General features: G+C 48.3%; 2 protein-coding genes across 9 annotated transcripts in view; both read right to left on the bottom strand.

The window, feature by feature from the left end:
• The window catches only part of CALN1 (calneuron 1), a 435,337-nt gene that overhangs the window by 328,096 nt on the left and 80,251 nt on the right, over window positions 1–26,990 (bottom strand). For 2 of the 8 annotated variants that reach the window (XM_072943064.1, XM_072943068.1), the window contains exon 1: window positions 10,945–11,689. The exons of 5 other annotated variants lie outside the window; for them this stretch is intronic. Coding sequence is in view for 1 of the 3 variants with exons in the window: in XM_072943067.1 (XP_072799168.1) it covers window positions 21,379–21,383 (5 nt within the window). In the remaining 2 variants the exon portion in view is untranslated. Of the gene's footprint in view, window positions 1–10,944; window positions 11,690–21,378; window positions 21,435–26,990 lie in introns of those variants that run through there. One more of the 8 variants, XM_072943067.1, reaches the window with a different exon arrangement.
• The window catches only part of LOC102537787 (S-adenosyl-L-methionine-dependent tRNA 4-demethylwyosine synthase TYW1), a 195,572-nt gene continuing 189,978 nt past the window's right edge, over window positions 21,397–26,990 (bottom strand). Inside the window, exon 17 of the transcript XR_012061233.1 lies at window positions 21,397–21,510. The gene's annotated coding sequence lies outside the window, so the exon portion shown is untranslated. The remainder of the gene's footprint in view (window positions 21,511–26,990) is intronic.

Below are 26,990 nucleotides of genomic sequence, written 5' to 3'. Positions count from 1 at the left end.
GGGGGGGCGGTTAATGGAGGTACCAGAGATTGAACCCAGGACCTCATGCATGCTAGGCACGCACTCTACCCCTGAGCTAGACCCTCCCCTCTAATAAACACTTACTGAACTAACATTTAATCAATTTTGGTTCTCGGTGGTTCCATACTGAAATTTAAAAAATAGTAATAAAACAAAGAATCTCAAGAGATGTGAAATCCAGAGAGGTGAACTGGAAGGACCGTGATGCAATGAACGCGCCCTGGCCACTGCGGATGGAGCCCTCGCCTGAGAAAGCTGGCCTGTGAGGAGGTGTGCCCATGGCAGCGGGCACCGGCCTCTCCCCGAGACAGGCAGAGGGGCCTCCACCCCTCACAGCTCAGCCCCTGCACGTCACATCCTGGGAAAAGGCTCCTGAATCTACTTCCAGCCTCTTGGTTCTGACCGGAAGTGCACTTCCATGCCTGGGATGCGTCCTCCTGGAGAAGCCAGCCCATTAAGAGACGAGGCTCAGAAAATGTTTTCAGGAAGCAGGAAGCCTTGGAGCAGTGTGTACAAACGCAATCGTGGTGGTAAATTACGGTGGTAAATCCACACACGTGGCAGGCACTGAATGTCAGCTCCACCCCAGGTCACGTGGGACAGGCTCAGCCCCATGCCTAAAGCATGTCAGTTAGTGCAGTGAATGAGTGACAGACACACAGATTCTGTGTGCTTTGTAACATCCACCTTGAACAGAAACCCCTATCGTCTAGGTCAGGGCTGGGCCAGACGGTGTCTGGGTGTCCCTGATCTCTAGGATCTCTGGCTCTCTGAGGTCTGTGGCATGGGTTGGGCCCTCTCTGCAAAGAGGGGCTCTGTCTCCTGTGATGGGGCTGGAGCTTCCCAAAGGTTGGGACCAGAGGGACACTCTGCATAGAGAGACAGCCTCCCAAAGCCAGAAGCCTTGTCTCACCAAACAAGAGCCCATCATATCCATGCAATAGCACTCGTCTGCAGACACACCTCCCCCAACACCATTTGTCTTCAGGCGCATGCACACACACACACACACACACGTCTTCAAACACTCACAGCCTACGTGTGATCTCAACCCAAAATTCAACCCCTAACCTCGGACATACACACAAAAGGACTCACTCCACAGCCACACAGCTGCACACACCATCCCCATCCACGTGCGCATCCCCATACACCCACCCCCACACACCCCCCCCACATGTTCACACACACTGCTGCACCCGCTTACCCACACGTGCGGCACGCACACCCATCCTCTTTTAGTCTCTAGTTATCATGTTAGGTTAAAAAGGAAAAGCGCGCTTCCTGTGTCATTACAGTAGAAATGCAAAAGAAAAGTGACATTTTATTTTCAGATAGGCTTTTAGTTGCCATGACAGTCCCGGCACCACGGAAGCCGTGATCGGTGGCAAACGCAGATTTAGCTTAGCTCCCCGTATACAAGAACTTCCAACTCTGTTCAGTGCCCCCCTTGTCAGGCCCTCCAGGCAGAGTGGATGCCAGGGCAGGGGCAGCATCCCCAGTGCTAGTCCGGCTGCCAAGACGGCAGGTGATGGGACTGGCCGGGAGCGCTCAGCAAGGATGTCCAAGCTGATGGTCACAGTGGCTTTAGAACCCAATCCACTAATTCCTTGGCACTTGCTCACAGCTGAGCGGGAGCATGGCACTGGAGGTGGCGGCTCCCCACGAGGAACAACTGCTCCTGCTGTTCACTGCGGCACTCAGGACAGGCCGGAAAGACACAAAGCCAGGGGGCTGGCCCTCAGCCAAAACGGGAGTTGGCTTCTCCAGCCAGAAGCCATCTCACCAGAATGCTCTCTCCAGGTCACGGCTGGCCTGACACACAACGGGGGAGGCCAAGCTGCCCTCCACAAGCTGGGGCTGACCGCCTGTGGCCAACTAATGACCACCCAGCGTTGGCATCTGGATAGGAGATGGACCTCTCCCCCTTTCACTAGGAGCTTCTCAAAGGCAGAGCCATGGTACGTGCACCTTCCAAGTCTCCAGTGGCCTTATACACCTTGGGACCCAGTAAATGCCTAAAGAAATTACTCTTTGACCCCAAATTAGCTGGTATCTCATTTTCCAATGAGATGCCTAAGGGCAATGAATTTCCAGGATTTCTCCTCCGAGTCCATCTGCCAGTTTGTCTTCATTGTCATCATCTGAAAGATGGGCCAGGAGTTGGTTTTTGAGCCCAAGTCTTGAAGTTAGAGCTGTGGGCTAATTCCTGGACCCACATGAAGGTCTTCTTCAGCTTTTCACTTTAGCAAATGACCCACCCACTTCCTTCAGCACCTAAAATGTTCTCTGAGCACTGGTCGCCCACTGTGAGGCACTCGGGGCTACCCAAAATGTGATGCTGCCTTGGTTCTGCCCTCAAGTACTCCACTGACCCCATCACTTTTACCATCCCATAATATGCAGAGATTGGGGTAGTGATGTGCCTAAGAACATGGCTAATTGAATTAGACTGTGCCATTCAAATCCTGGTTCTCCTTACAAGCTGTGTGGTCTTAGGTGCGTTACTTAACCTCTCTGTTCTTCAGTTCCCTCACCTGCAAAATGGGCTTGACAATAATAGCACGTGCTTTGGAGGGCCAGCGTAAAGTGTTTGGCAGAAGTACATCCACCACACATACAGCCCCACAGAGCTCAGAACCAAGCTGGGGACACAGACACAAACACACAAACCAGAGAAGGAGGCTGCTGCTGCTCCTTCAGTTTGAAGAGTCAGTTTGTCCCTGAGGGTATTTGAGAGGGGAGGTTTTGACTGTCCTCTTCAGTGCCACCAAGTATGTTCTCAAATGGATTCCCGTGCCTGCCTCTGAGAGAGGGGGACATATGGATACAGTCTGGGCGACCTGGTCAACCTCATTGTTCCAGCATCTGCAGCTCTGAACGTCTAGTTGGGTGCATGGGTCACAGGCAAACTCAGTCCTTCACAGATTTTGGCCCTTTTTGGAGTGTCTAAAATTACAATCACTGTGGGAGCAGGAGATGGATGAAAATCTAATGTTTATGAACAGAGCGTATGAGCCTGCATTGTTTATTGGCATGAATAATTCATAAATATGGGGTAGATGATTCTATTTCGTTTCTGGGAAACCCAAGAAACACTGCTTCCCAGACTGATACTCCAAGACCTAGTTCAAACGTCCACCAAGAAACATCCCCTCCATTCTGATCACACTGGGCTTCGGGGTAGAGTCTTTTGTGTCTTGTGTCCCCTGCTACAGTTTAGGGCTGTTGATGGTCACGTTACAATCATAATTGTATCCCCTGTGATGCTTGACAAGGGTTTTGCACGTGGGTCTTTTCTCTCAAAACCTTCCACACATGTGTCATCAGATTTTATCCACAAGTAAAATTTATTTCTGTTACAGCTGAATATAATTCTGTTTTCTGGGCTTTTTTTGTTCATCACACTTAAAAACCTTGTTATTGGGGTTTTTAAAAGCCTATTTCCAGTATACAATACATTATTATTAACCCTAGTCATTATGCTGTGCATTAGGTCTCTAGAACTTACTCATCTTGTAACTGAAAGTTTATATCCTCTGGCCAACATCTCCCCTTTGCCCCCACCCCTCAGCGCCTGGTAACTACCATTCTACTCTGTTACCATGAGTTCAATTTTTTTTTTTTTTAGATTCCACATATAAATGAGATCATGCAGTATCTGTTATTCTGGACCTGTCTTATTTCACTCAGCGTAGTGTCTTCCAGATTCATCCATGTTGTTGCAAATGACAGGATTTCCTTCTTTTTCTGTGGCCGATTAATATTCCATTGTATTTTTCTTCATTTTCTTTATCTATTCACCTGTTGATGGACACCTAGGCTGTTTCCATATCTTGGTTTCTGTGTATAATGCTGTAGTGAACATGACAGTGCACATATCTCTTCAAGAGAGTGATTTTCTTTCCTTTGGATATATACCCAGAAGTGAGATTGCTGGGTCTTGTGGTAGTTCTATTTTAATTTTTCGAGATACCTCCATACTGTTTTCCACAGTGGTTGTACCAATTTACACTCTCACCGACAGTGCTCGAGCGTTTCCGTTAATATAATTCTGTTTTGCAGGTACCTTCTGGACAAAGTGTTGAGGGGAGTGGATCACACCACGTGGTATTTGATGAGGAACAAGCCGCTGAGAGCAAGGAGCCAGAGGCATGTGTGACGCCCAGCCAGCTCCCAAGCGGGGTCCTGCATCCGCGGGAACAGGCGAGCACTGGAGCTCCTTCCTTGGAGGAGAGGTGGTCAAAGCGGAAAAGCTCTGATCAAAGTGCTGATGAGCAAAGCAGTCTGACCACTGTGCTGGTGTTTACTGACTCTGAGACCCTGTCATCCTGGGAGCTAGCTATTTACCATCCTCTTAAATATGTTAATACTAAAGAGTATTCAAAAGCACAAATAAAAGATAAAAAATAACCTGTTTGTCTACTACACAGGAAACGTCCATCGAGTTCCTGAAAAATGCAAAAGCACATACTAACTGTTCCCTTAAATGTGACAAAAATGAACGTTACATTTTCTCTGTTTTGTCCAAAACGAACTTAATGTCATGGGGAAAAATGTTTACCAAGGGAAAACCAAGATTCTAAGCCCAAGTCTAAAAACTAGAACTAATTCCTCAAAAGCACCTCAACACAATGCTTCTGCGAGTGCTCCATCTCAGGAGCCCCAGTGTCCCTGCGAGAGCTGCTTCAGACTCACATACGCAAAACATCCCACACCCTCGTTTCTCAAAATGAAAACCAGGAACTGTAAATAGATCAGAGCAATTAAAGTTGAAAACCACAATAAAGGAGGAAACAATGAGTATTTCCGTAACATAAATACACACATATTCACATCAGTTCAAAAGCCAGCATCCAGGCTCTTACTGAGCAAGAAACACCAGCGACTCCGTTGCTAAAAGCAGGAACTCCTGTTCACTGTGTTGCTCTCTGTCTCCTTTACTGTAAACACCGTGTTGCAGGCATTAACCAGCAGGAGACAGACAATTAGAGGCATAAGACTGGAAAGGGAGAGACAAAAATAAACAAAGTAATCTCTCCTTGAAGATGATATGGTTATATATCTGGAAAACCCAAAAGAATTCATGAAAAACCTACTACAAAGAATTTACTGGCATCAAAATAGACACATAGATCAATGGACCAGAAGAGAAAGCCCAGAAATGAACCCACATTTATATGGACAATTACTCTACAAAAAGGAGGCAAGAATATACAACGGGGGAAAAGACAGCCTCGTCAATAAATGGCACTGGGGAAACGGGACAGCTACATGCAAGAGAATCAAGTTGGACTATTCTCTCACACCATAATAAATTCAAAAATAAATCCAAACTGGATGAAAGACTTAAATATAAGACCTGAAACCATGAAATTTCTAAAAGAAAACCTAGGCAGTAAGCCCTTTGACATCGATCTTACTAATATTTTTTTTGGATATATCTTTTCAGGCAAGAGAAACAAAAGCAAAAATAAACAAATGGACTATATCAAACTAAAAAGCTTTTGCCCAATGAAGGAAACCATCAACAAAATGAAAGGCTACCTACCAAATCGGAGAAGATACTTGCAAGTGATATATTCAATAAGGGATTAATATCCAAAATATACAAAGAACTCATACAACTCAACATTAAAAAAAAAACAACCCAATTAAAAAATGGGCAAAATATCTGAATGACATTTTTCCAAAGAAGACATACAGATGGCCAACAGACACATGAAAAGATGCTCAACATCACTGATCACCAGGGAAATGCAAATCAAAACTAAAATGAGGTATCACCTCACTCTTGCCAGAATGGCTATCACCAAAAAAACAACAAATAACAATTGCTGGCAAGGATATAGAGAATGCGGAGAAATGTACATTGGTGCAGCACTATGGAAAACAGTATGGAGAGTCCTCAAAGAATGAAAAATAGAACTACCATATGATCCAGTAATTCCACTCCTGGGCATTTATCAAAGAAAACAAAACAACTAATTTGAAAAGAGGTATGCACCTCTATGTTCCCTGCAGCATTATTTACAATAGCCAAGATATGGAAGCAACCAAAATGCCCATCAAAAGATGAACAGATTATGAAGATGTGGTATATGCATACAATGGAGACTCGGCCATAAAAAAGAATGAAATCTTGCCATTTGTGGCAACGTAGATGGACCGAGAGGGTATGATGCTAAGCGAAAAAAGTCAAAGAGAAATACTGCATTGCTTCTCTTAAACATAAATCTAAAAAACAAAGCAAATGAACAAACATAACAAAACAGAAACAGAGTTACAGATACAGAGAACAAACAGGTCCTTGCCAGAGGGGAGAGGGGTAAGGGAAGGAAAGAAATAGGTGAGAGAGATTAAGAGGCATGAACTTCTAGTTGCAAAATACATGAATCATGGGTATGCAATGTACACTGTGGGGAATATAGTCAATAACTATGTAATATCTTTGCATGATGACAGATGACACTTAGAGCTATCATGGTGACCATTTTGAAATGTACAGAAATATCAAATCACTATCTGGTATAACAGGAACTAACACACTGTTGTAGATTAATTATACTTCAAAAACAAACAAACAAATGCATAGAAAAAGAGATCAGATCTTTGGTTACCAGAAGCAGGGGTTGGAGAGAGTGGGAATTAGATGGAAACAGTCAAAAGGTACAAACTTCTAACCCTAAGATAAATAAATACTAGGGATGTAATGTAATGATAAATATAATTAACACTGCTGTATGTTATGTATGAAAGTTGTTAAGAGAGCAAATCCTAAGAGTTATCATCACAGGGAAAAGGGTTTTTCTGTTTCTTTAATTTCATGTCTATATGAGATGATGGATGTTCACTAAACATCTTGTGATAATCACTTCACGATAAATGGAGGTGAAATCATTATGCTGTACAGCTTATACTTATACAGGGCTGTATGTCAATTATACCTCAATAAAACTGGAAGAAAAAAAATTTTTAAGGAAAAAAAAATCTGTTAGAAATAATAAAAGAATTTAGTAAACTTGCGGGGAATAAAATTAACATAGAGAACTTATTAGACTTCATATATAGAAACAATACTGAGTTAGAAGAAACAGTACATGAGCAGAACCTATTTACAATCACAAAAATAATTAAATAAATTGGAATTTTTACATATTTTTAAATTATATCAAAAAGAAAAGTAAAGCAATTCCTAAAAACAAAAAATAAACTAAAACATGCAAACACAATTGTATTTCAAGTTGATGACTTAACTATAAAGAGAAGAATTTTTTCCTTTAAAACATAATATTTTGACTGTAAATTCCAAGTGAGACAGATCTTAAGGACAAAAAAAAAAAACCCATGGAGAAAGCATAAATAAGTTAATGTCATTAGGAATCAAGATTTTCTGTATTAGAGAAGAGATGTAAATATAAAATTTTAAGGTGAAATAAAAATGCTGAAATCTAATCTGAATAAGAATATTAGTATGAATTCAGGAATTATTCTTCTCTTTCAAGGAATATGTGTGTCCTAGTTCAGTCTCTGAAAAGGCTTCAAAGTAATTAAAACTCAGTAGCAATAAGCACCATGAGTACTCAAACTGTGGTCTCTAAATACCATTTCTGGCTGTAAGTAATCAGATCCAGGGGAGGAAATATAAAAGTCAGCCTGGGACTCCTTGTCAGGCCTGAATGCAGGTAAGCTCCCAATGCTGTTAAGTAACAGAGGAACAAATTTGAAGAAATGCCCAATGGCCAGATATGGGGCAATCCATTATTCTAAAAATTGACTTGGATGTAACTGCTAAGGTACCAGCTAATTACTATCTTAAAAAATGATAAACAAAAGAATCAAAGCAATTACTCTGCCTTTTCTACAGTGACTGTATTATAAGGTAACCAAACATTTGATGACACAAAGCTCTTCTTTAGAGAGGAATCACAACTAATAAATTAAGGAGAAATGATAGAATTAGAACATACAGTTTTGCCACCTCTAATGAAATAATAAGTCTCAGGAGTGACCATAAATGGCTCCTAAATCATTAGGTGTAAGATTGATGGGGGACTTGATCCTGGATGTATCAGGCTGATGGAACCTCAACCTTAATTAACATCAATAAAGTGGGACAACCAGCTATTAACTGCCTTCTGATGAGAGGCAACAGAAAGCACATGGCATGATCTGAAACTGTTTTTTCGATGAAGAATAGAATATGAATCTAATCAAGTCCTCAGATGTAAACATAAGCTCACAAGAACACAGAGAAATCTGTTAAACAACATGTGAGAACGGAGGAAGCCAAAACTAGAATGTGGGAAGTTTACAGGAAATTATACCATTTCTGTAAAAAAATCAATAGCATGGGAAGAAAAGGAAGGCAACCATTATGGATTAAAAGACACTTAAGAAAACTAACAACCAATTATGATATGTGGACCTTATTTGAATGATTTGAATACACTACATAATTGAGGCAACAGGGAAAACAGAACATGGAGATGATACTGAAGAATTATTGTTAATTCTGTTGAGGGTAAAAATTGTATTTTAGTTGTGTTAAAGAAAAAGCATCTTTACCTTTGTTAGAGATACTTAATGAAATATTTACATGTGAAATCACATGTTATAAGAAGAAAAATAAAGCAAGATTGAAAGAACATCAGTAATTACTGAAGTCTGTGTTTAGATACACGTTTCATTATAGCTGTGTCTTAGTTTTGTGTATATTTGAAAATTTCCACTGTAAGAAGCGTTTTAAATGGTTGGAAACAGGGCTTCATGAACTGGATCTTGGCATGGGATCTTGTGTGTATGAAGGGAAAAGAAACATGCTCTGGACACATAAGGTCAGCTGTGCATTCTAGTGGGGCTGACTGACACATAGCATACGCTAAGATGAGCTGCAATGCAGATGGGGAAGCCAAGTTAGAAACCAGGGCACAAGACAGCGGTCTTTTCTTAGCTTTCCTGGGCTGAGTAAGATGGCATAAGAGGGTTTCTGCTACCCTTGCTATGATCATTGCTAGGCCTGTCCTTCCAAGTAGGCTCAGGGTTCGGCATCTGTAGACACCTAGTGAGTGTTTGTTGAATGACTGTCAGATGTTATCAAATCAGCTACCCATAGGATGTGCTGTGATGCATTCCAAACGATCCACTCCTGCTCACAATTACCCGTCTCACACAAGCCTATGACAATGGCTATAATTCCCACAATCATAAACGCTCCTTCAGTCCACGGCATTGTTACAGCAATTGTCTTCAAAGGTGGGGTCTCTATGCAGTGACATGGCATAACTGGTTTTAAGGTAAGTGGCAAGTAAGTTGTTACTAATAACAGTAAAAAAAAATGGAGAGAAATATATCTCTGGTCTTACGTTATGGTACAAGGATATTAACATGGCCAGAGGCTGGCATGGAACGGCAAGGAAGGAGGGGACATCTGGCGCCTTGCCTCAGTCTTCAAAGGCCCTGGGAGGCACAGTCCTGCTCAAGGGCCAAGTGCGAGGGGCAGAGCTTCTCCTTCTCACAGGTCTGCAGGCCCAGCAGGACTTGATGTTCAGTGATTCTAGCAGCCCCAGCCTCCCGGATCCCAGGTGTCCCCCACCACCTTAACCTCACCCATTCCTGCTGTCTTGACCCCACGTCCATCCTCTGACCCAAGGACACAGGACCTGAGGGGCCTCCGAGTCAGGTGGTGTCCTGTTCTCTGTGTTGGCACAGTCACAGGCTCTGGTCTGCCTCCAGACAAGCCCCCTTTGCCTGATCCTCTCCTCACCAACACCAAATAAGGCTGTATTTCATCGCTTCCAAGACTAATTATTCCATGTTTTGACAACTCTGAAATCAAGGCGCCCTTTACAATCATTGGCATCTTCAACTGGACAAAACGTCTGGTAACAGTTGACACAAATTGTGCACTTGCTCCATGCCAGGCATACTTCTAGGTGCTTTACATGAATTTATTCATGTCATCCTCCTCATAATAATAATGCAATGAGGCAGGCGCTAACATTAATACTGTTCCCATTTTAGAGATGAAGAAACTGAGGCACAGAGCTGGTAAGGGGCAGAACTGCCAGCTGTGCTCCCAAACATGGCTCCTCCCCTGAGCTCCCTGCTAGTGCCCCTCCCCCCACCAGTGCCCCCTTCTCCAAGCCTCAGGGGGCCACCAGAGCATGCTGGCAGGGTTCCTCTGGTCACCAGCAGCCTCTCTCTTTACCTGGTGTTCTATACAAATGTTGTCACTTCTCACATGGGCCGTGGCACAGCCCTCGTCACCTCTCAAGCATGCCAAGAATTCCAGGGGCCAGGGGTGCTATCTTTGCTTTCTGATGCTCAGCATTCTGTCATGAACCCTAGTGTGGGCCCTGGTCCCCTGCCTCCTCCATCCTGTTCCCCTAACCAGGTGAGGCACTGCCCCCTCAGGGTACCCAGGCTCCTGGCTGGCATCAGGCCACACTGGAGCTTCATTGTCTGGGGACATTGAAAGGTTACTAAGATGAGTCCCAACTATGGACTCAGAATGCTGACTGTCGCCTGGACCCTACCCTGGTCTGGCTGGGTCCCACTGTCATACGCAGCACAGCTGAGCCCTTAGGTTTCTGTGCCCCGCCCCCAGGGCCAGCCACTGGATGAGTTGACTCCAGCCCCTGTCCCTCGATCTTGTCCCACTGAAGCTGCTTTGGAAAAAATAAACTGGAACATCAAAAATAAGCCACATCCCAAATCCAACCCCAGGCCTTGGTCAAAATCTTTTGTTTCCAGCCCAAACAAAAGTTTCCAGAACCAATCGACTACAGGACAGAGGAAACAGCAGCGCCCCCAGCTCTCCCTGGAGGATCCCTCTCCCCACCCCAACAAAAGGAGCTTTCAGACCATGACGGCTACAGCCCAGGCCTGGCTTTCCCTGTAGGACCATATTCATTCACCCACCTCCTGGCCAGAGCTGGCCCTGCTGCCGCCAGCTTCCTGAGAATGATCCCTGAAGGTCATGCAGGCTGGCACGCAGAACACACCCAGGGCAGGTCAGTCCCACCTTCAGACCCAGGGCTGCCCTCAGGTACCAACGGATGTTAGTATCGGCTTTTTCAGTGCTGGGCATCCTGGCAGAGGTGGCAGAGGCAGATTCTGCTACACACACACACACAAACACACACACAAACACACACACACATCCGTTCTTCTGCTTCCAGAATGTCTCTGCTGTCTCTAAGGCTTTCTGTTTGTAAGAGTCCCCTACTAAAATTAAAATACTCCTGAGAGCAATTAAGCTTTGGCAGCTATTAACTTAATTATCAGCTAATACCATATCTTCTCATCGCCCTCGCCAGGTGGGGAGCGGCGGTGCAGGAAGATGATTCACAGGCTGGTGTCAGACGGTGGAAGGATCTGGGAGCAGGGAGTTTAGCAAGAGGCCCAGGACAGCCCATGGTGGGACTGAGACTGGACCATTCATTCTGTGTGTCTACCCAGGGCTGGGTCCTTAACCAGGCCTTAAAATTATGTGTTCAAATTAAACACGCAACCATGGAACGAGATCAACCCAGTCACTCCCCAGTTCACACCTGGGGAGACTGAAACTCAGAGAGGTCAGTCCACTTCTAAGGGTCACACAGCTTCTCTCACAGGCCAGAGGTCTTCCTGACGCAAGACAGGGGCTCCTGTGATGGGTGGTGGAAGGATGCTCACACCACCGCCCCAGAACCTCCCACTGCTATCACCCCCACCACAGCAGGGGAGCACAGAACTTTCCAGAGATACGACAGAAAAGTGGAGTTTGGAAACGCTCAATGTAAACTGCCAACACGTGGGCCAGACCACACGTTCTCTGTGCCCTCAGCCTTCCTGGTTACTGGATCTGTATCTTTCACCACCATCTCCTTCCGTTTTTGTGACATGTCTGGGTGGCCTGAAACCCCACAGTCATTTAATTTCCTTTCCCCATGGCTGTCCTCTTGCCTCCAAATGTATATCCTGAATTCCAGCTATGCTATAGACTGAATTGTTCCCCTGCAAATTTATACATTGCAACCCGAACTCCCACATGACCGTGTATGAGAGAAGCCCTTTAAAGAAGTCATCAAGGTTAAATGAGGTCATAAGAGTAAGGCCTTGATCCGATAGGACTGTGGCTTTATAAGAAGAGGAAGGGATCTCTCCCTCTCTCTGCCCCTCTCGCTTTCTCTCCCTCTGTCTCTCTTTTTCTGCCACGTGAGGACAAAGTGAGAAGGTGGACATCTCCAAGTCAGGAAGAGAGCCCTCACCAGAACCTGACCACACTGACACCCTGATCTCAGACTTCCAGCCTCCAGAGCTATAAGAAACTCAGTGTCTGTTTAACCCACCCAGTGAATGGCACTTTGTTATGCAGCCCAAGCTGACTAACACAAGGTTAGCATCCCTCTCTCTGCCAGGGCACTAGAGTCTAATTCATACTAGTGTGTGACCCACTGCTGGCACATCAGCATTACTTCTTTCTTATTATAAAACAGGGGATGGTGACTCCAACGCCCAAGGGGCTGGGGGTAATGTAAAGAGGCAAAGCAGCCAAAAGTCAAGCAAGGGGGTGACCGTGGTGAAGTGGTCCACCTTGTCCAAAGGTGTAGCCACAGCTCATCACCGACTGGCTGCTGCTGTGAGGGACTCTGACCCAGCACGGCCAGATGTAATGTTTAAAGAGAAGCTGGAAATCCAGGTGGTTAAAATAATAAACCAACTGATATTTAAGTGCCGGCAACTACTTCAGAGTTTTAAAACACTTCGCGAGAAAACAACCACGACATTAAAAAACACAACGACACAAGACCAAACACCAATGGTAAAGCTCTTTGTGGGCTGGCTCTGGCCTGGGAGCCGCCAGGTCACAATCTCATTTTGGAAGAACCTCCTGGGACAATTCTGGAAGCCACAGCAGTGGCTCAGATGGTGGGAGCCCGGGCAGTGGGAAGAGGCCTATGAGAGCCTGGGGCACGGACTGGCCACTGGTCTCGCCACGGGAAGTGCAATCAGGCTCCCAGTAGTGGCTTACCCCACTAGTAGGCACCCAGATGGCTGTCTCTGATGTATTCCCTGGGGTCCAGGACCCTCCATCTAGAGGTAGCACAAAAATAGACTGACAGCCTTGGCCCGACATCCAATTTGCTTCCACAGCGCAGGGCTGCTCTTCTGGAAGCTGACATTCAGTGCCTGTGTGGGCCCCTTCCCCACCCTTGACACTTCCCAGTCCCCACCAGGAACATCCCACCCAGCTGAGGATGGCACAGGGCTGGTACAGGAGGCAGAGGAGGGCAGGGCAGCAGCAAGAAGCTAAGGCCAAGGCCCTGGTCCAGGGTGCCCATAGCCAAAACATGTTTCAGGTGCCAGGTCAGCTGCCAGAGGGGGCTCCCACAGAGGCCTGAGTCCTGGTTCAAGCTGGAGACCAGGAGACACGCTCCACAGGCACAGCTGAGGCTGCCCGGGCTGGAATCTGGGGAGCACCAGCGCTGGTTGGTGCCCTCACCCCCCATCCCAGGGAGGGTCTGGGCAAGGCCGCCCACTCACTGGGATCGGCAAAGTCCCCAGCTCAGTGGACTCTGAGGGTTGAGGGCTGGGGTCCCCAGCACACCAACCACATCCTGCAACCCCTGCTCCGCCTCTCCAACCCAAACGAGACAAAGATTAAACACCAGACAACAAAATCAGGGTCAGAAGGACCACGAGTCTGCGTGGACAAGCAGATGAGGACCTAAACTGAGTGACAAGGAACCCAGTTTCAAGCCCACGGGGGCTCGGCTGGCACCGGCCGCAGCTCCGGGCCCCCCAGCCCTGCTCTGTCAGCCGCCAGCCTCCCCTGCCAGTGCTGGTTCTTAAGTGACTTTTCCGTCAGGCACTGTGTGTTTGAATGTATTCATTATATTTTAATATGATTATGTTCAATCCAGTAGACTGAAACAGATTTGTCCAGATGTATAATTAGCTTCTAAATACTTGTTATTCTTGGTGGCAGTGTTGGCAGAGGTCTGAGGATGGACAGGAGTCCATTAGCTCGTGTCCATTAGTCATGGCTGTGGGAGCGTCATCTGTGGGTCTGGGCTCACCCTGGCTGCCCTGGGGCGCAGGGACCTCAGACTCCATCACTGGGATCGCTGGGTCTCCAAGTTCTGGAGCCCCCTCTGCCTGCCTTCTCTTCCCCATTCCTCGCCTTTGGCAGGGCTCTCCCACCCTGACCCCCACCCCAGGACTCTGGAGGATGGCAGTCCCCACATTCACATGGTGTCCCTGGCACGCAGCACAGTAGATGTATCTTCACCACACCTGGCACTTGTGGTCGACCGGCCTCCGCAGCCCCTGTCCCTCTGTCCCTGCGCACAAGGGATCCTCCAGCTTGAGAGAGCCTGCCGCGGCAATGACTACTCTTTTGGCCAACCCTCTCTGGATGAGCCCCAGTGGTTCAAGCCCTTTCCATCCCCAAATGGTAACTTCACTTCGGGGCAGACCCCGACCCACAGAGGAGGCTGGAAGGAAGAAGACCCCAGGAACACTTGGTCTCCTTACCGGTGCCGGGCAGGGCATCTGTTGGTCATCTTTGACTCGAGGCTGATATCTGGGTCGTCTCGGGTAGTCCTCAGAGCTGGGTTTGGGCAGTGCTGGCTGCTTCTCTCAGTCCAGACTGCAGGGATACTGATGCTCCGGACCCCACTCTTTCCCCAGACAGAGTCATCCTGGGGGTCTGCCCTGATTTCTGAGCACTCCCAGGGTGGATATGGAGATCAGGTGCTCATCATCATCCTAACCCTGATCCTGACCTTACACCTAACCTCCAGGCTGTATGAAGACATAAGCAGCAGGCAGATTGGGAAGAGAAGGCAGCATGTAGCCAGGCACAAAGGTTTCAGACAAGACCTCACACTCCACCTGGCCATGCTCCAGGCCAAGAAGAAATAACTACCCAATCTCACCCCACGCCCTGCAGGCAACACCGCCTCCTACAGCCCCAAACAGACTTGCTTTTTGCTTTGCACCAGGTGGATGCTGCCTGAGGCCTCGTTCACTGCAGATGGAGACGTGGGTTCCAGGGCCCCTGCCCTGCAGCGGGGGAGCAGAGGCGCAGAGGGGGCGACAGGCTGGGCTCATCTGAGCACCTGGTCCCAGGATAAGGGACTCGCTGCTTCAGCAGAAGGCCTGCTGGGGCTGATTTATTTTTGGGGATCGCTGGGCGTGGAAATCCAGGCAGGATTCCATACTTTCCTCTCTGCCCAGTGCCTCTGGGAGCCGTCCTGAGCCCAGCCCAGCCTTGTGAGCGACCACCCCACCTGGCTGTCTATTTGTACAAGGAGCCCCGCCCTCACAGGAGGCCGAGAAGCTGCAGGGGCCCAGGCCACTTTGGGTTCCTCCCCTGAGGATCGTCCCCTGCTCGGAGAACCAGCCAGTTACAAACCCACGTCCTGCTTCCTCTGCCCCTAACAGGCTCTCTCTTCAGGGGACCGGCAGCTGTAACGGGCTTTGCCTGTGGCGCCAAGCACCCCGGCACCACAATCTTCTTAAAACACTCCCTTCCAGGGAGATCGGATTTTAACACACATTTATCACTTACATTTTTAATTCTTCTTGATCCTTCACATCAGCTTCTACCTTTTCATCCTGCTTCTCTTTTTTAACCTTCCCGTTATCTTCTTATCTTGCTGGCTTTATCTCTGACACTCGTCTCACCAATCTCATCTTGTAGGTATCACTGAATCTTTAACTGTGAGTTCAGGTGTTCAGAATTTGCTCTTCTTTTTATTTCCCCTTATTTTTCTTTCAGTCTCAAGTTTCCATTTTCCTGCGTCCTACCATTCCTACGTCATTGCACACGGATGCTTCCTTTATTTCTTTTCCATCACTCTTTTGCCTTTCGTTTTACTGAGGAGCCCATAGAAAGCCCAGCCCCAGGGCAGGAAGTGCGAGGCTGCACGCAGGAGAGGGAGGAGGCGTCCTTCCTTCTCTCCAGTGAGGGCTGGCTCTCCAGATAACCTCGCCCCCCAGAAGGCAGCAGGGGACACAGCAGCAGTTGCCGCCCTTACAGGGGGCACTTGCTCTGCCGAGAGGGCCTTGCATCCTCGTGCCCCGCACAGCGCACAGCCTAGGGGACCTAGGACGAGGCCTCCCATCTTGGAATCCAGCTTCTCTGCAAACCACCTGCATTTAAATTCAGGCCCTCCAGGCAGCCAGCGGGAGGGGCCCAGCTTCCTGGCCCTGAGCAGGAGCCCCCTCACCTCCAGGGACTCACCTTCATCACCAGTCAAATTCCAGACTGGAACCCCGTGTTTTGTGGGACTTCAAGAAGACACTTCCGCTGGGCAGCCCTTCCAGATTTCCTTTCCTCCACCGCATGCAAGTGTCTAAGTGGGCTCCCGAAATGCTGGCCTGGCTGCAATGCAGCAGCAACATCTGGGGCGTTCACATTTTTCAAGTACCTTAAAGTCTAAGTTTTTAGAACGGGCACTTTTAGTGCCCCAACCTGGTGGCACTTGTGAATTGTGATGATGAATTCTGGACCGGCTAAACCCCTGCCCTAGCATTTCTGAACCATCTCATCTTCAAACCATGGGCCTCACAAAAAATAGGAATGGAAGGCAGGGTTGTTTTCACCCATCCTCCTTCTTTTCTACCTTTATCACCTGAGGCCGGTCCTAGATGAACCGCCAGGTCCTCAGGGTTCGGGCGGGTCAGAGGCTGGGCCCATCTCTGACGATTCTCTTCCAGGGATGAGGCGGCTGCAGGGTGACTTTATCAACCCGGGGGCTCCTGGCTTCGCTGGCACGATCCCCCTTTGCGTTGCTGCAGGACCTCAGAAAGAGGGAGCTGGCTATGCTACCCATCCCCCCCGCACAGCCTCACCGAGGGCTCCTCCTGTGAAGGAAAAGCCCAGCTGGGCTAACAAGCTAAGTCACAAATCTAAGTGCAACAAGTGTCGGATTACTGATCTGAGTTCTGCTGGGCTAACTCATAAATCTGAAGTTTAGTGTCAGTCTATTGGGCTAACGAGCTCAGTCACAAATCTAAGTGTGATAAGTGTCGGTTTACTGATATAAGTTCTGCCGGGCTAACTTGTAAATCTAAAGTTTAGTGTCAGTTTACTGGGCTAACAAGCTAACTCGTAAATCCAAGCTCAACAAGTGTCAGTAACGTGATCTGTTCCAAATTGATAAGCTCCAGTGTACTGATTCCTTGCTTTTTGTTGTTTGAACCTTATTGGCTAATAGCCCCATACTTGTAATTAACCCTATAAAACCTCATGTGCACGTCTTGGAGGTGCTCAGAGCTTTGGAGCAGAAGCCCCTCTGAGCCCGCCGGCGTAATAAATCTGAGTACTCCAACCCTCCGAGTGGTGCTTGTTTCTTGGCTGGCCTGTCATTTCCATAACACTCCCGTCCCGTTTCCACCAGGGACTGTGTCCCTGGAGCTGCAAGTGCCCGTGATGGGGTTCCTCATGGGTCACGAGTTCCAGCACAACTCCAGGCCCCTCTGGGCTGCATGACACTAAATACACTCCTGGTCGAGTGGGCTGGCCATCCTCAATTATGAACATTAATATGTAGCATCAATACTAATGCTGCTAACACTGACTGAGTGCTTCCTACCACCGCGCCCTGTAGCGCACTTTGCAGACCATCATCTCAATCAGTCTTTCCTCTAATCCCCGTGGCCAACCCGTGAAGCAGGGGATGTTCCTATTCCTGCTGATGGATGAAGAAACCGGGAGGAGAGAGGTCACAGAATGTGGCTGATGACGGACACCCAGATTGGAATCCAGGCCCGCCTGCACACAGCCCGAAGCCTGGGCTGCCCACGGTCCCTAAGAGCCCAGGAAGATGCTGTCTGTTGGGCTTAGTAAAGAGGTTCCAATAATAAAAACTAGTCGCCCTCCTCTTTCCAGGGTGCCCTTGGAGGGAGCCAAAGACATCAAGAAGCCCAGCTGAGAGGGAGCAATGCCTCAGACTAAAGGCTCCCTGCTGCCCCCGGCGGGCTTCTCTGCTGGGCTGCTGGCTCCCTGCTCAGGCTGGGAAGCCAGGAGGGCTCTTCTGCCACTGACTTCCAGGAAAAGGATATACGGCAGGATGTGAGGTCCAGACTTGAGTCCACTTACCCTCGAACCAAATGGAAGAGGCTCATCCGGCAGAGGGACCAGAAAGGGCTGCGGGCCTGGTCCAGCCCAGTCTGATGAGGCTGTTGGCTTATCTAGAGAAGGCTGGTTCTCTACTTGAAAAACCATGAGCCCAAACTTCCCAGAGAGGCAGATGGGCCCAGGCAGGGCTCTTCTGCTGTGACCACGGGGCTGAAAGGATCCCTCTAGGGGCACTCTCTTGGGAACCACTTCTATCAACCTCACCTAAGTCTTGGTTCTGTGGATGGTGACCAGCTACAGTCAGCACGGACCCCTGGTGTCTGCTGCTCATCCAGACTCCCCACTGCTGGGGCCCATCACCCCTGGTTACCACTCTTGCCCCGGCCTCCATCTCCCCATCGAGATGACCACAGCAGCCTGCTTCCACTCCTGCCTGTTCTCCAAAGACCCAGAGAGATCTCCGGAAAGCATGAAATAGATCGCATCGGGTCCTGTTGAAAATCTTCCTTGATTTCCAATTCTATGTAAAATAAAATGCCAGTGCCCTCCGTGGCTATGAGGCCCCGTGTGGTCTGGCCTCTGACCACCCACTCTAGACACCCAGCTCATTCTTGCCTCGGCATTTCTATACCTAATGCTCCCCCTGGAGGGCTCCTGCCCAGACCCGTGACCATCTGGCTTCTCTTCATCAGTCAGGTCTCAGCTCAACGTCACCTCCTAAAAGCAGCTCTTCCCAGCAGTCAGGTGAAGCGCCCCCTGCACGTACACACTCCAGACACTCTCTGTCCTGTTTTTCCCATCAGAGCGTTTATCACTATCTGAAGTGATCTTACCTAGTGGCTAGCTAGCTAGCTATTTACTTGCTGAATTTGGGAGTTCTACTGATAATAATTGCAGAGAAGCTCATGTAAAATGAACTCCCTACAAGTAACAATCATAAATTCTGGGCAATAACTAAAAGGCAATGTTCAAAAGACACTGAGAGTGACCACACACAGGAAGAAAGTGAAGGGGCGTTGATACGTGGAGGAGTGAAAGTCATTCCCTGTTTTTATGGCTTTTACCTAAAGGAAGCTCCCTCCCCCTAAGCCCCGTCCGTGCCCTGTGAGGCCAGAAATTGAAGGAATCAGAAGACAGAGTTCATGGCATCACCGGCAGCTAGAAAGTAGAGGGACGTACCAGAAGGGAGAGAGTCAGAGAGGGGAGACCCAGGTATAGTGAGTAACTCTGCCAAACCTCTGGTTGACCCCAGGACTACACTCCCAGGACAGGCTCAGGCAGCCCGGCTAGGCCTCAAAGAACTGAAGGGATGTTTCAGCTGCTGTCCAGCTAAGTTAACTTCCTGCCACAACAAACAAACTGACAAACAAGTCAATAATCTTTAGATGTATATAACAAAAACCAGAGTCTTTGACACGTTTCATTCACAAAGTCCAGGACTCAACCCAAAATTACTAGACATACAAACAGGCAAAGTGACCTCTACTCAAGAGAAAAGGCAACTGATGGACACCAAGCTCAGGTTGATTCAGATACTGGAATAGCTCAAAGACAGAAGAAGATATTTGCTAAATTCGTACTGTCTGTCTTTCCCCCCTGGAACGTGAGCTCTATGCGTGTGGGACTCTCACCCGTCCTGTTCCTTGCTCTAACCCAGCACCCAGAATAACAAATGGTCATAGAAAGTACCCCAAGATATGACTGCGATGTAAAGTAGGACTGTATTTTTCCCTCCTTATTTTCTGTCCTTATAGTTTGAGGCCCCTCTTAGATTAACTGAACATGCAGAGAACAGAATGATCATTATTCTCTTTAGAACAGAGGGCATGGTTTTATGGTCGTGAATTAGTGGCTGTTATAGACAAGTGGCTTTGATCTCTAATTACTGCCAAAAAGAAGGCACGTAGATCAGTTACTCTGAAACCCAAAGTCATCATTTTTTCAGAAAACATTCTTCATCATTTAACTGCCTTGGAGTCAAAAATCTGTATATAAAATTAGCTCACTCCAGGACGTATATGCTTAATTTGTGGCCAGTTCATTTCAGAGGAAATGATAATGTTTAAAGTTAAAAATAATAGTTTTTTTTTTTCTTTTTATGGGAAGGTCAATTGTCAAGGTAGATGTTGACATCTTTTTCTGGATGAAAAGTTTTTCTTCCGCAGTCAGACTTGGGGGAGTTGCTAGATCCTTGTTCTAGACTTTACATGGGACCCCAAATTCTCCCTGAAGAGTTTCTCAGCTCTCCGCAGGCCGGGTGATACTCAAAATGGGTAACAACCAATAGGGTGCAGGCACTGACCAATCACAGCAGAGGCTAACCGAGTACCAACCAGTCAGAAGAGACGCCAGCTCTGAAGAGCTGGTCTGGCCGTGGATGCGTTTTGAATAGCAGTTCTATTCAGTAAGGTGTCCTGCTCACCTCCTCAGTTTTTATAACAGGATTTCAGGGCCACCTCCAGCTCCACCAACTGTTTAAGCATATGGGATTGTACGCAACCAGCAGCCCGGGGCAGCTGCCCTCCGAGGTACTTGTCAAGGAGGATTACCTCAAAATTCACTGCCCAGTGCTCCCGCTGTTGGGAGGACAACCGCCCATCAAATTAAGTTGAATCGTTTCTCTAAACCAGGATTTTAAGCTATTACTAGTGGGAGGGGACACCTTTCTTTAAGTAGGTGTTATGAGGAACCCCAACATGAAAAATGCAAGGGACAATGCTGAGGGGCTTGGGGTGGATAAACCCTCAGTGCACCCCCATCCTTTACATTCCTCCCAACACACACACACACACACACACACTCCTTAAACACTGCAGGAGTCTCTGATGCCACATCTTGGAATCGCTCCTCATGGAGAAAGGCTTGAAGGAAAGGCGATTTGAAATCATCTCAGTTCTGATTAAGACTGAGGCAGACCTTCAGAGAGTGTTTTGGGGCAGCTCTGTCTCCCGAACCACCCCCCTGCCTTGAGGATCGTTCCAAGAGGCAGCCCTGGTAAACTCCTTGCCGTATGGCAGTGAGGCCGCTCGAGACACTGCACGGTCGCATTATAACTGTGTCCTCTTTCCAAGGACCCACAGGGAAGATTTCTCTCTGTATCCGGTAATAGGAATCGCTGGGCCTTTTTTGAGCAGTTGGTTAGCTTTTATTGCACGGACGCTGGGTCTTTAATAAGGGACTGCTTCCGTCTCCGTGTTGGCTGAGAGGAAGCTCAGGGCTGCCCCAGAGTTCCACCTCTACCCAATGCACAGGCTCTGATGTCATGAATTTTGGGTCCTCACCTCATTCCTGGCTCCACTCTTGCTTTTCCTGTCTTGTTTTCCCCCTGTCTTGTTTTCTTTGTCCACTTATTTTTTTCATTTAATTACGTCTTGCGGTTGGATATGCATCTTTGCAGACCGCCTTCCTCCTTCCTGGAACAAGGTAGAGGAGATATAAATGGATCCTAAACGTGGGGTTTCTGCAGTGCGCTCTGGCTCTCTTAAGTTGGCCACTTTATGACCGACTTCAGCAGGCACCAGCTCTCACATCAGCAATTTCACTGTCTTCTAAAACCAGGAAATCACTCTGCCTGGCCAAAGAGACAATGCGGATGAACTAACTAGGTTTCACGTTGTTACATATTCATGTAATCTTGTTATCGTCTGGGTATACGGCTCAACCATGCCAAGAGGAGGTGGGAAAGGAATAAACCCATCACTCTGTCTGCATCAAAATATGTGTTACCTCCCCGACACGGCCCATGGACTACCCTTAGGCTCCAACGGGGCAGAGGAAAGGGGAGGGAGGATCACAGGAGGTTAGGTGCCTTACATTTCTGCTGGTATAATTTCATTTTCCTCCAAATCAGTGACGAGAAGGGAGAAAGCCATCTGCATCAACAGTCTAAAACATTGGTCATTCTCCCCACAGCTTCCCACACAAGTGGCGGTCTTAGTGACCCAGGGTCAGAAAAATGGCCTAACCAGGGTCCCCTCAGGAGCAGCACATCCACAAGAAAGCAGGAACTAGTCACCGGCTCTCCCCAGCTCCTAGTGCGACGTGAACTCTGATGCTAAGGCTTCAGCTATGCTAACACACAGGGACAGAGTAGAAGCAGGCTGGAAGAAACCTCTCCCGCAGGGACTGGGAAACCAAGATCTCCCCTGCTGGCCTGGGCTTTTCAACTCACCATGGACCACACAGATCACGGCGAGGCTGGGAGCCCCCTAAGCTCAGGGCCCAACTCCCCCAGGGCTCCATGATGGTGCCTGTGGTTTCTGGTATGTTATGAGTGGAAATCCACAGGGTACCAGTGGGTTGAGGAGACCCCGAGGGCAACTCCAAGGCACAGTGGCAAAGACACAAGGAAACTCTCAGTCTTGGCATTTGGGGAACATTCTGAGCTCTTCTTTCTTACTTTTTTTCAGGTAGAAGTGTCTCCCGGTTCAGGTGAGTTTACAATCTAACTAGTCTCAAGGTGGCAATAAGAACCCTGGACTAAAAACCCAACGAGGATGCTGCCATCGGCTTAAAAGCACCTCTTTGGGGTTTGGAGACAACAACTTGGGACTTGGTTCAAAATGCACATGGGAAGTCATGGATCTCCCCCTGCCTCTCCCCTCCCCTCCCCCCTCCATCCTGAGGTCTCGAGAGAGTATTTCTCTCTGCAACAGAGGATGCATCATCCCCCCACTTCCTACAGAACTGAGCAGCAGGGAAAATGCCCCAGTCTCATTTTTGGAGGATGCTTGGGAGACCCACTGGAGACCCACTGGCCAGTGACCAGCTCCCTGGTGATGGAACCACCGGGAAACATCCATAGCTGAGCAGGGGAAAATCTGGCACCTTTGTTTGGTTCTCAAAAGGCAGAATGGGATACAGGCCTGCAGATACGGTAGAAGAAAACATGGTGAAAGGCCATGGGCAGCAGCTTTCTGAGCTCGAACATTCGATCCCAGGATCAGAGAGGGGAGGACCCCAGGCCTCCTGAGTGGAAGCACGCTGGCGAGACATGAGGCCCCTCCTCGGCCGACCTGGGACCTCCCTGAAGGGGACAGACGGGCCGCTCTCCCGTGGGATGGGGACTTGCAGCCCCGGAGAGCCCCGGGCAGCGGCTGGGAGAGGCAGCAGCCAGCAGGGCTCTCCGCAGACCTGAGTGCTCTCCGCGGACCTGTGAATTTGCTGCCCCGGCAGGACTCTCTGGAGAATTCCAGGAGCCAAGCCTCCCTTTGACAGAGTCACTTTTCATCTTCTTTGGCTCTGGGCGCCGGCAAATGCACACAGGCAAAAATCAGTTAATAACTATGCACGTTTTATAATAAATTTTAACAATTTAAGAGTCTGGTACAGCTTTATTATAGTTTTTATTTCACCACACTAATTCAGTGCGTAATAACCTGCCAGAGACACAGAATTCACTTGACATATGCTCTGAGAGCCAAGATAATGGAATACGCTGAGGAAAAACCTTGGGTCACACCCAGCGATGGGTTCCTCCTTCCCCTGGGAATCGGGGAGGGGAAGCAGCTCTCAGCGTTGCTGGAAGGGGAGTGTGATCTCTGAGTCCCCACCCGGGTCCCAGCAGCGGTTCTGTGGTTCTGTCCCCCGTAGAAGGACGTGTGGAGGGATGCGCTGGGTTTAAGGACAGCCTGACTCTGCTGGGATTAGTCTCGGAGCACAGCCTGCCCCACTGCATTCCTGGGATCTTTTGGTGAGAAGGTGGAATGGCTCATCTTCTTCGGGCTGGCAGCTGGTCACCTGCACCTCATTCAGGCCTGACTGAGGGAAAGGAGACCAGCCCAAAGGAAAACCTCCTGGGAGCCAGATCCGGCCCCACCCCACCCCCAGCAGTGATCTCAAAGTGTGGCCCCAGACCACGAGCCTCTGCATCACCTGGGAAGGCAAACTCTCAACCCCACCTCAGTCATACTGAACCTGCCATTCCAGGGGTGGGGCCCAGAAGTCGGTGTCTCAACAAACCCTCCAGGGGATTTTCAAGCATGCTGGAACTGGAGAAACAGTCAAGTTTGAGAGCTCAAGAGGGGGAGTTCTGGAAATGCCCACTGACCCTCTGATCAAGCGGTCCCGAAGTCTGGGGGTGAGCTCTGCCGCTGCTCTCTGCCTGGCCAGGAAAACCCAGGCCTCAGTCTCCTCATCTGGAAAATAAGGACACAGGCTGGACACACGCTAGGGCCTCCCGCAGCCCTGAAGTTCTGGGGCAGATGGCTGCAGGGACGCCAGCAGGTGTCACACAGGGCCCCTCTCGTTAGGGAGGGGCCGGAGTGGAGCACATCCTAGAGGCCCCCGCACGGGTGTGTGGCGGTCAAGGGCATCTTAGCTTCAAAACAAAGGAGAACAGTGTGGAGGACAGGGGTCCATGGCCAGGAAAGTTAAAGAGGGAGAAAGCAAGTTACACTGAGAGTGTGTGTGTGTGTGCTCATGTACATGCGCACACCGCAAGAATTTATCCAGGTCCTTGCTTCTTTAATTTTCTTTTCTCTCCCCTTTATCTCTTTCCTCTATCTCGTGACCATCTATTTCACCAAGAACATGATTAAGTCTCTCCCCTTCTATTGAGAACTAAACAAAACGCATCCTGAGGTTTGTCCACTCCCTCTGCCTGCCACCCTCTCTCTCTTTACCATCAGAATGGACCTTCCTGAAACAGCGGTCCCCACTTAAATGCATCACTTCCCAGCTCCAGTTCCTTCCTCGGCCTCCCTCAATCTGGCTTCCGCCTCAGTGCTCCAGGAGACTGCACTGGGCACCCCCTGGTCTCCAAATCCGAGGGCCGCTCCCCAGCTCCTACCTTGATCTTTCTCTCTGGCATTTAACTTCCCATCCTCTCCGGGGTCTACCTTCTGATGCTAAATAACTGCCACTCTTTGACTTTTTCCTCCTTAGTTTAAATTTTTATATTTGATGTTCCATTACAGACACACATACATGTCATACTATCCAAAGTAAGTTATGGAAATAGACAAGGTAGAGTCTACCAGATTTTCTGTGTCCCTTAAATGAAACTCCAGAGGAAAATATTCTTTTAGAACTAAATGCCAGAAAAATGTTACTGTCCTTAAAGAACTAGCACATCATCTCATGAACAATGAAACTCAAGAAGCAATTCCCAAAAAGTTGGGAACGGTCAAATTGATCATGTCAGTCCCTCGGGAGAAAGGGGGTTCTGGGGTGTGACTCATGTCCTGGATCTTGATCAGGGCACTGGTGACATAGCATGTTCCATTAGTAAAATTGTATGGAGCCATATAATTAATGATAGGGGAACTTCTAGGGTGTGTATTGTACTTCAGTAAATATTTTCAGGAATTCCCACTTTCCTTTTTCTGACCAGAAGTTCTGATCAGATTGGAGTCTCCATTATATCTTCTTATACAACCCTTTGACCATTATTTGTGCATTCTATTTTTTTTCTGATCTTGTTCTTCTATTGTAAATTGCGTTTTCCTTGGCACAGATGTTTTCTCCTTAGTTTATAATTATATATTTTACATTTCAATATATATACACAACCAAAATGCTATCCAAAATGCTTTATGGAAGTAGACAACGCAGAAGTAAATAGATACTCTTTCAAGTGGACAAAGCCTATTTTTTTTTCCTCTGCGTCCCTCATGCCTGGCACATAGTAGCTGTTCAAGTAACACTGAAAGAAAGAAAAATCTATCTGTAAAGGAAAAGAGAAAAAGAGGCCAAAAGGAAATGGAGACCTTAGGAGTCAAGAAAGGGTTCTTTTTAAGATGAAGGAAACCTGAATGGGTCTCTGAGGATACTGGGAAGAAGCCAAGAGAAAAGGACAAATTGCAGATGGGGAGGGTGATCTCTGAGCCTTGCTCCCAGGACAGGAGACGAGACGGAAGACACGAAGGGGAGAAAGTGTCTTAAACGGGAGAGACATCTCTTCTTCACTCTCCTTGACTGGTTTCACCTCCTCTCTTTAACCTATAAATGGTTGTAATGCCTCAGCCTTCAGTCCTTAGTCCTCTCTACCCATCATCCATCTCCTGATGATCTCATCTGACACAGCTTTAAATACCATCTGTACGCATGGCTCCCAAGGCTGCATCCAGCCCAGATCTCTCCTGGGCAGTCTCAGGACTGCCCACTCAGCGTCTCTGCCCAGATACTCAACAGACGTCTCAAAGTTAGCGTAAGAAATACCAACTCCTGATCTTCTCCCAAACCTGTTCCACCCACAGTTGTCCCCACTGGAGGCCAAAGAAGCTTGAGTCATCCTTGACTCATCTCTCTCTCACACAACTACCCAAGTCATCAGCAAATCTCACTGCCTCCATCCTTAAAAAAAAACAAAACAAAACCAGAATCCCAGCACTTTGCACACGTCCACTGCTACCCCTCGTCCAGCCACTGTCCCCTCTCACTGGGATTCCCTAATCACCTCCCATCACCTAGAATCATTCCCCAACACAGTAGTTAGAAGAATCATTTTTAAATCTCTCCTCTGCTCAGAAACCAGCGCAAACTTCCATCTCACTCAAAGTACAAGCCAAACCTCTTAAGACGCCTCCACGAGCATCTTTCCCAGCCAACCTCCTTGTCCCCATCCCGTTCGGGATTGCGCGCACCCAGGCCTGTCACTGTCCTGGCCCCCCAGCCTCCTTCTCTGCTCTGTTTCTCTCCACGACGTGTTTCGTACAATTTACTATTTACCTTTCTGTGGCTTATTTTTTGTCTGCCGTGCTGGATGAAAGTTTCACACGAGCAGGAGTTTCTGCCCGGCTTGTTCACTGCTGTAACCTCAGCGCCCGGCACGCAGCTTGGTGTCTACGCTTCGTGCTCAGTACATACTTGTGGCATTCCCATCTTCCCAAGTGATTCTCTTTCCATCCCCCCTCCTTTGCGGGCCCCGAGGCCCTTTCGGATCCAGCCCGTG

This window comes from Vicugna pacos, chromosome 18 (genome assembly GCF_048564905.1).
Source record: "Vicugna pacos chromosome 18, VicPac4, whole genome shotgun sequence".
In the NCBI taxonomy this organism is placed as follows: Eukaryota; Metazoa; Chordata; class Mammalia; order Artiodactyla; family Camelidae; genus Vicugna; species Vicugna pacos.
The sequence above is the reverse complement of the archived record's forward strand: the minus strand, read 5'-3'. Positions and strand labels throughout refer to the sequence as shown.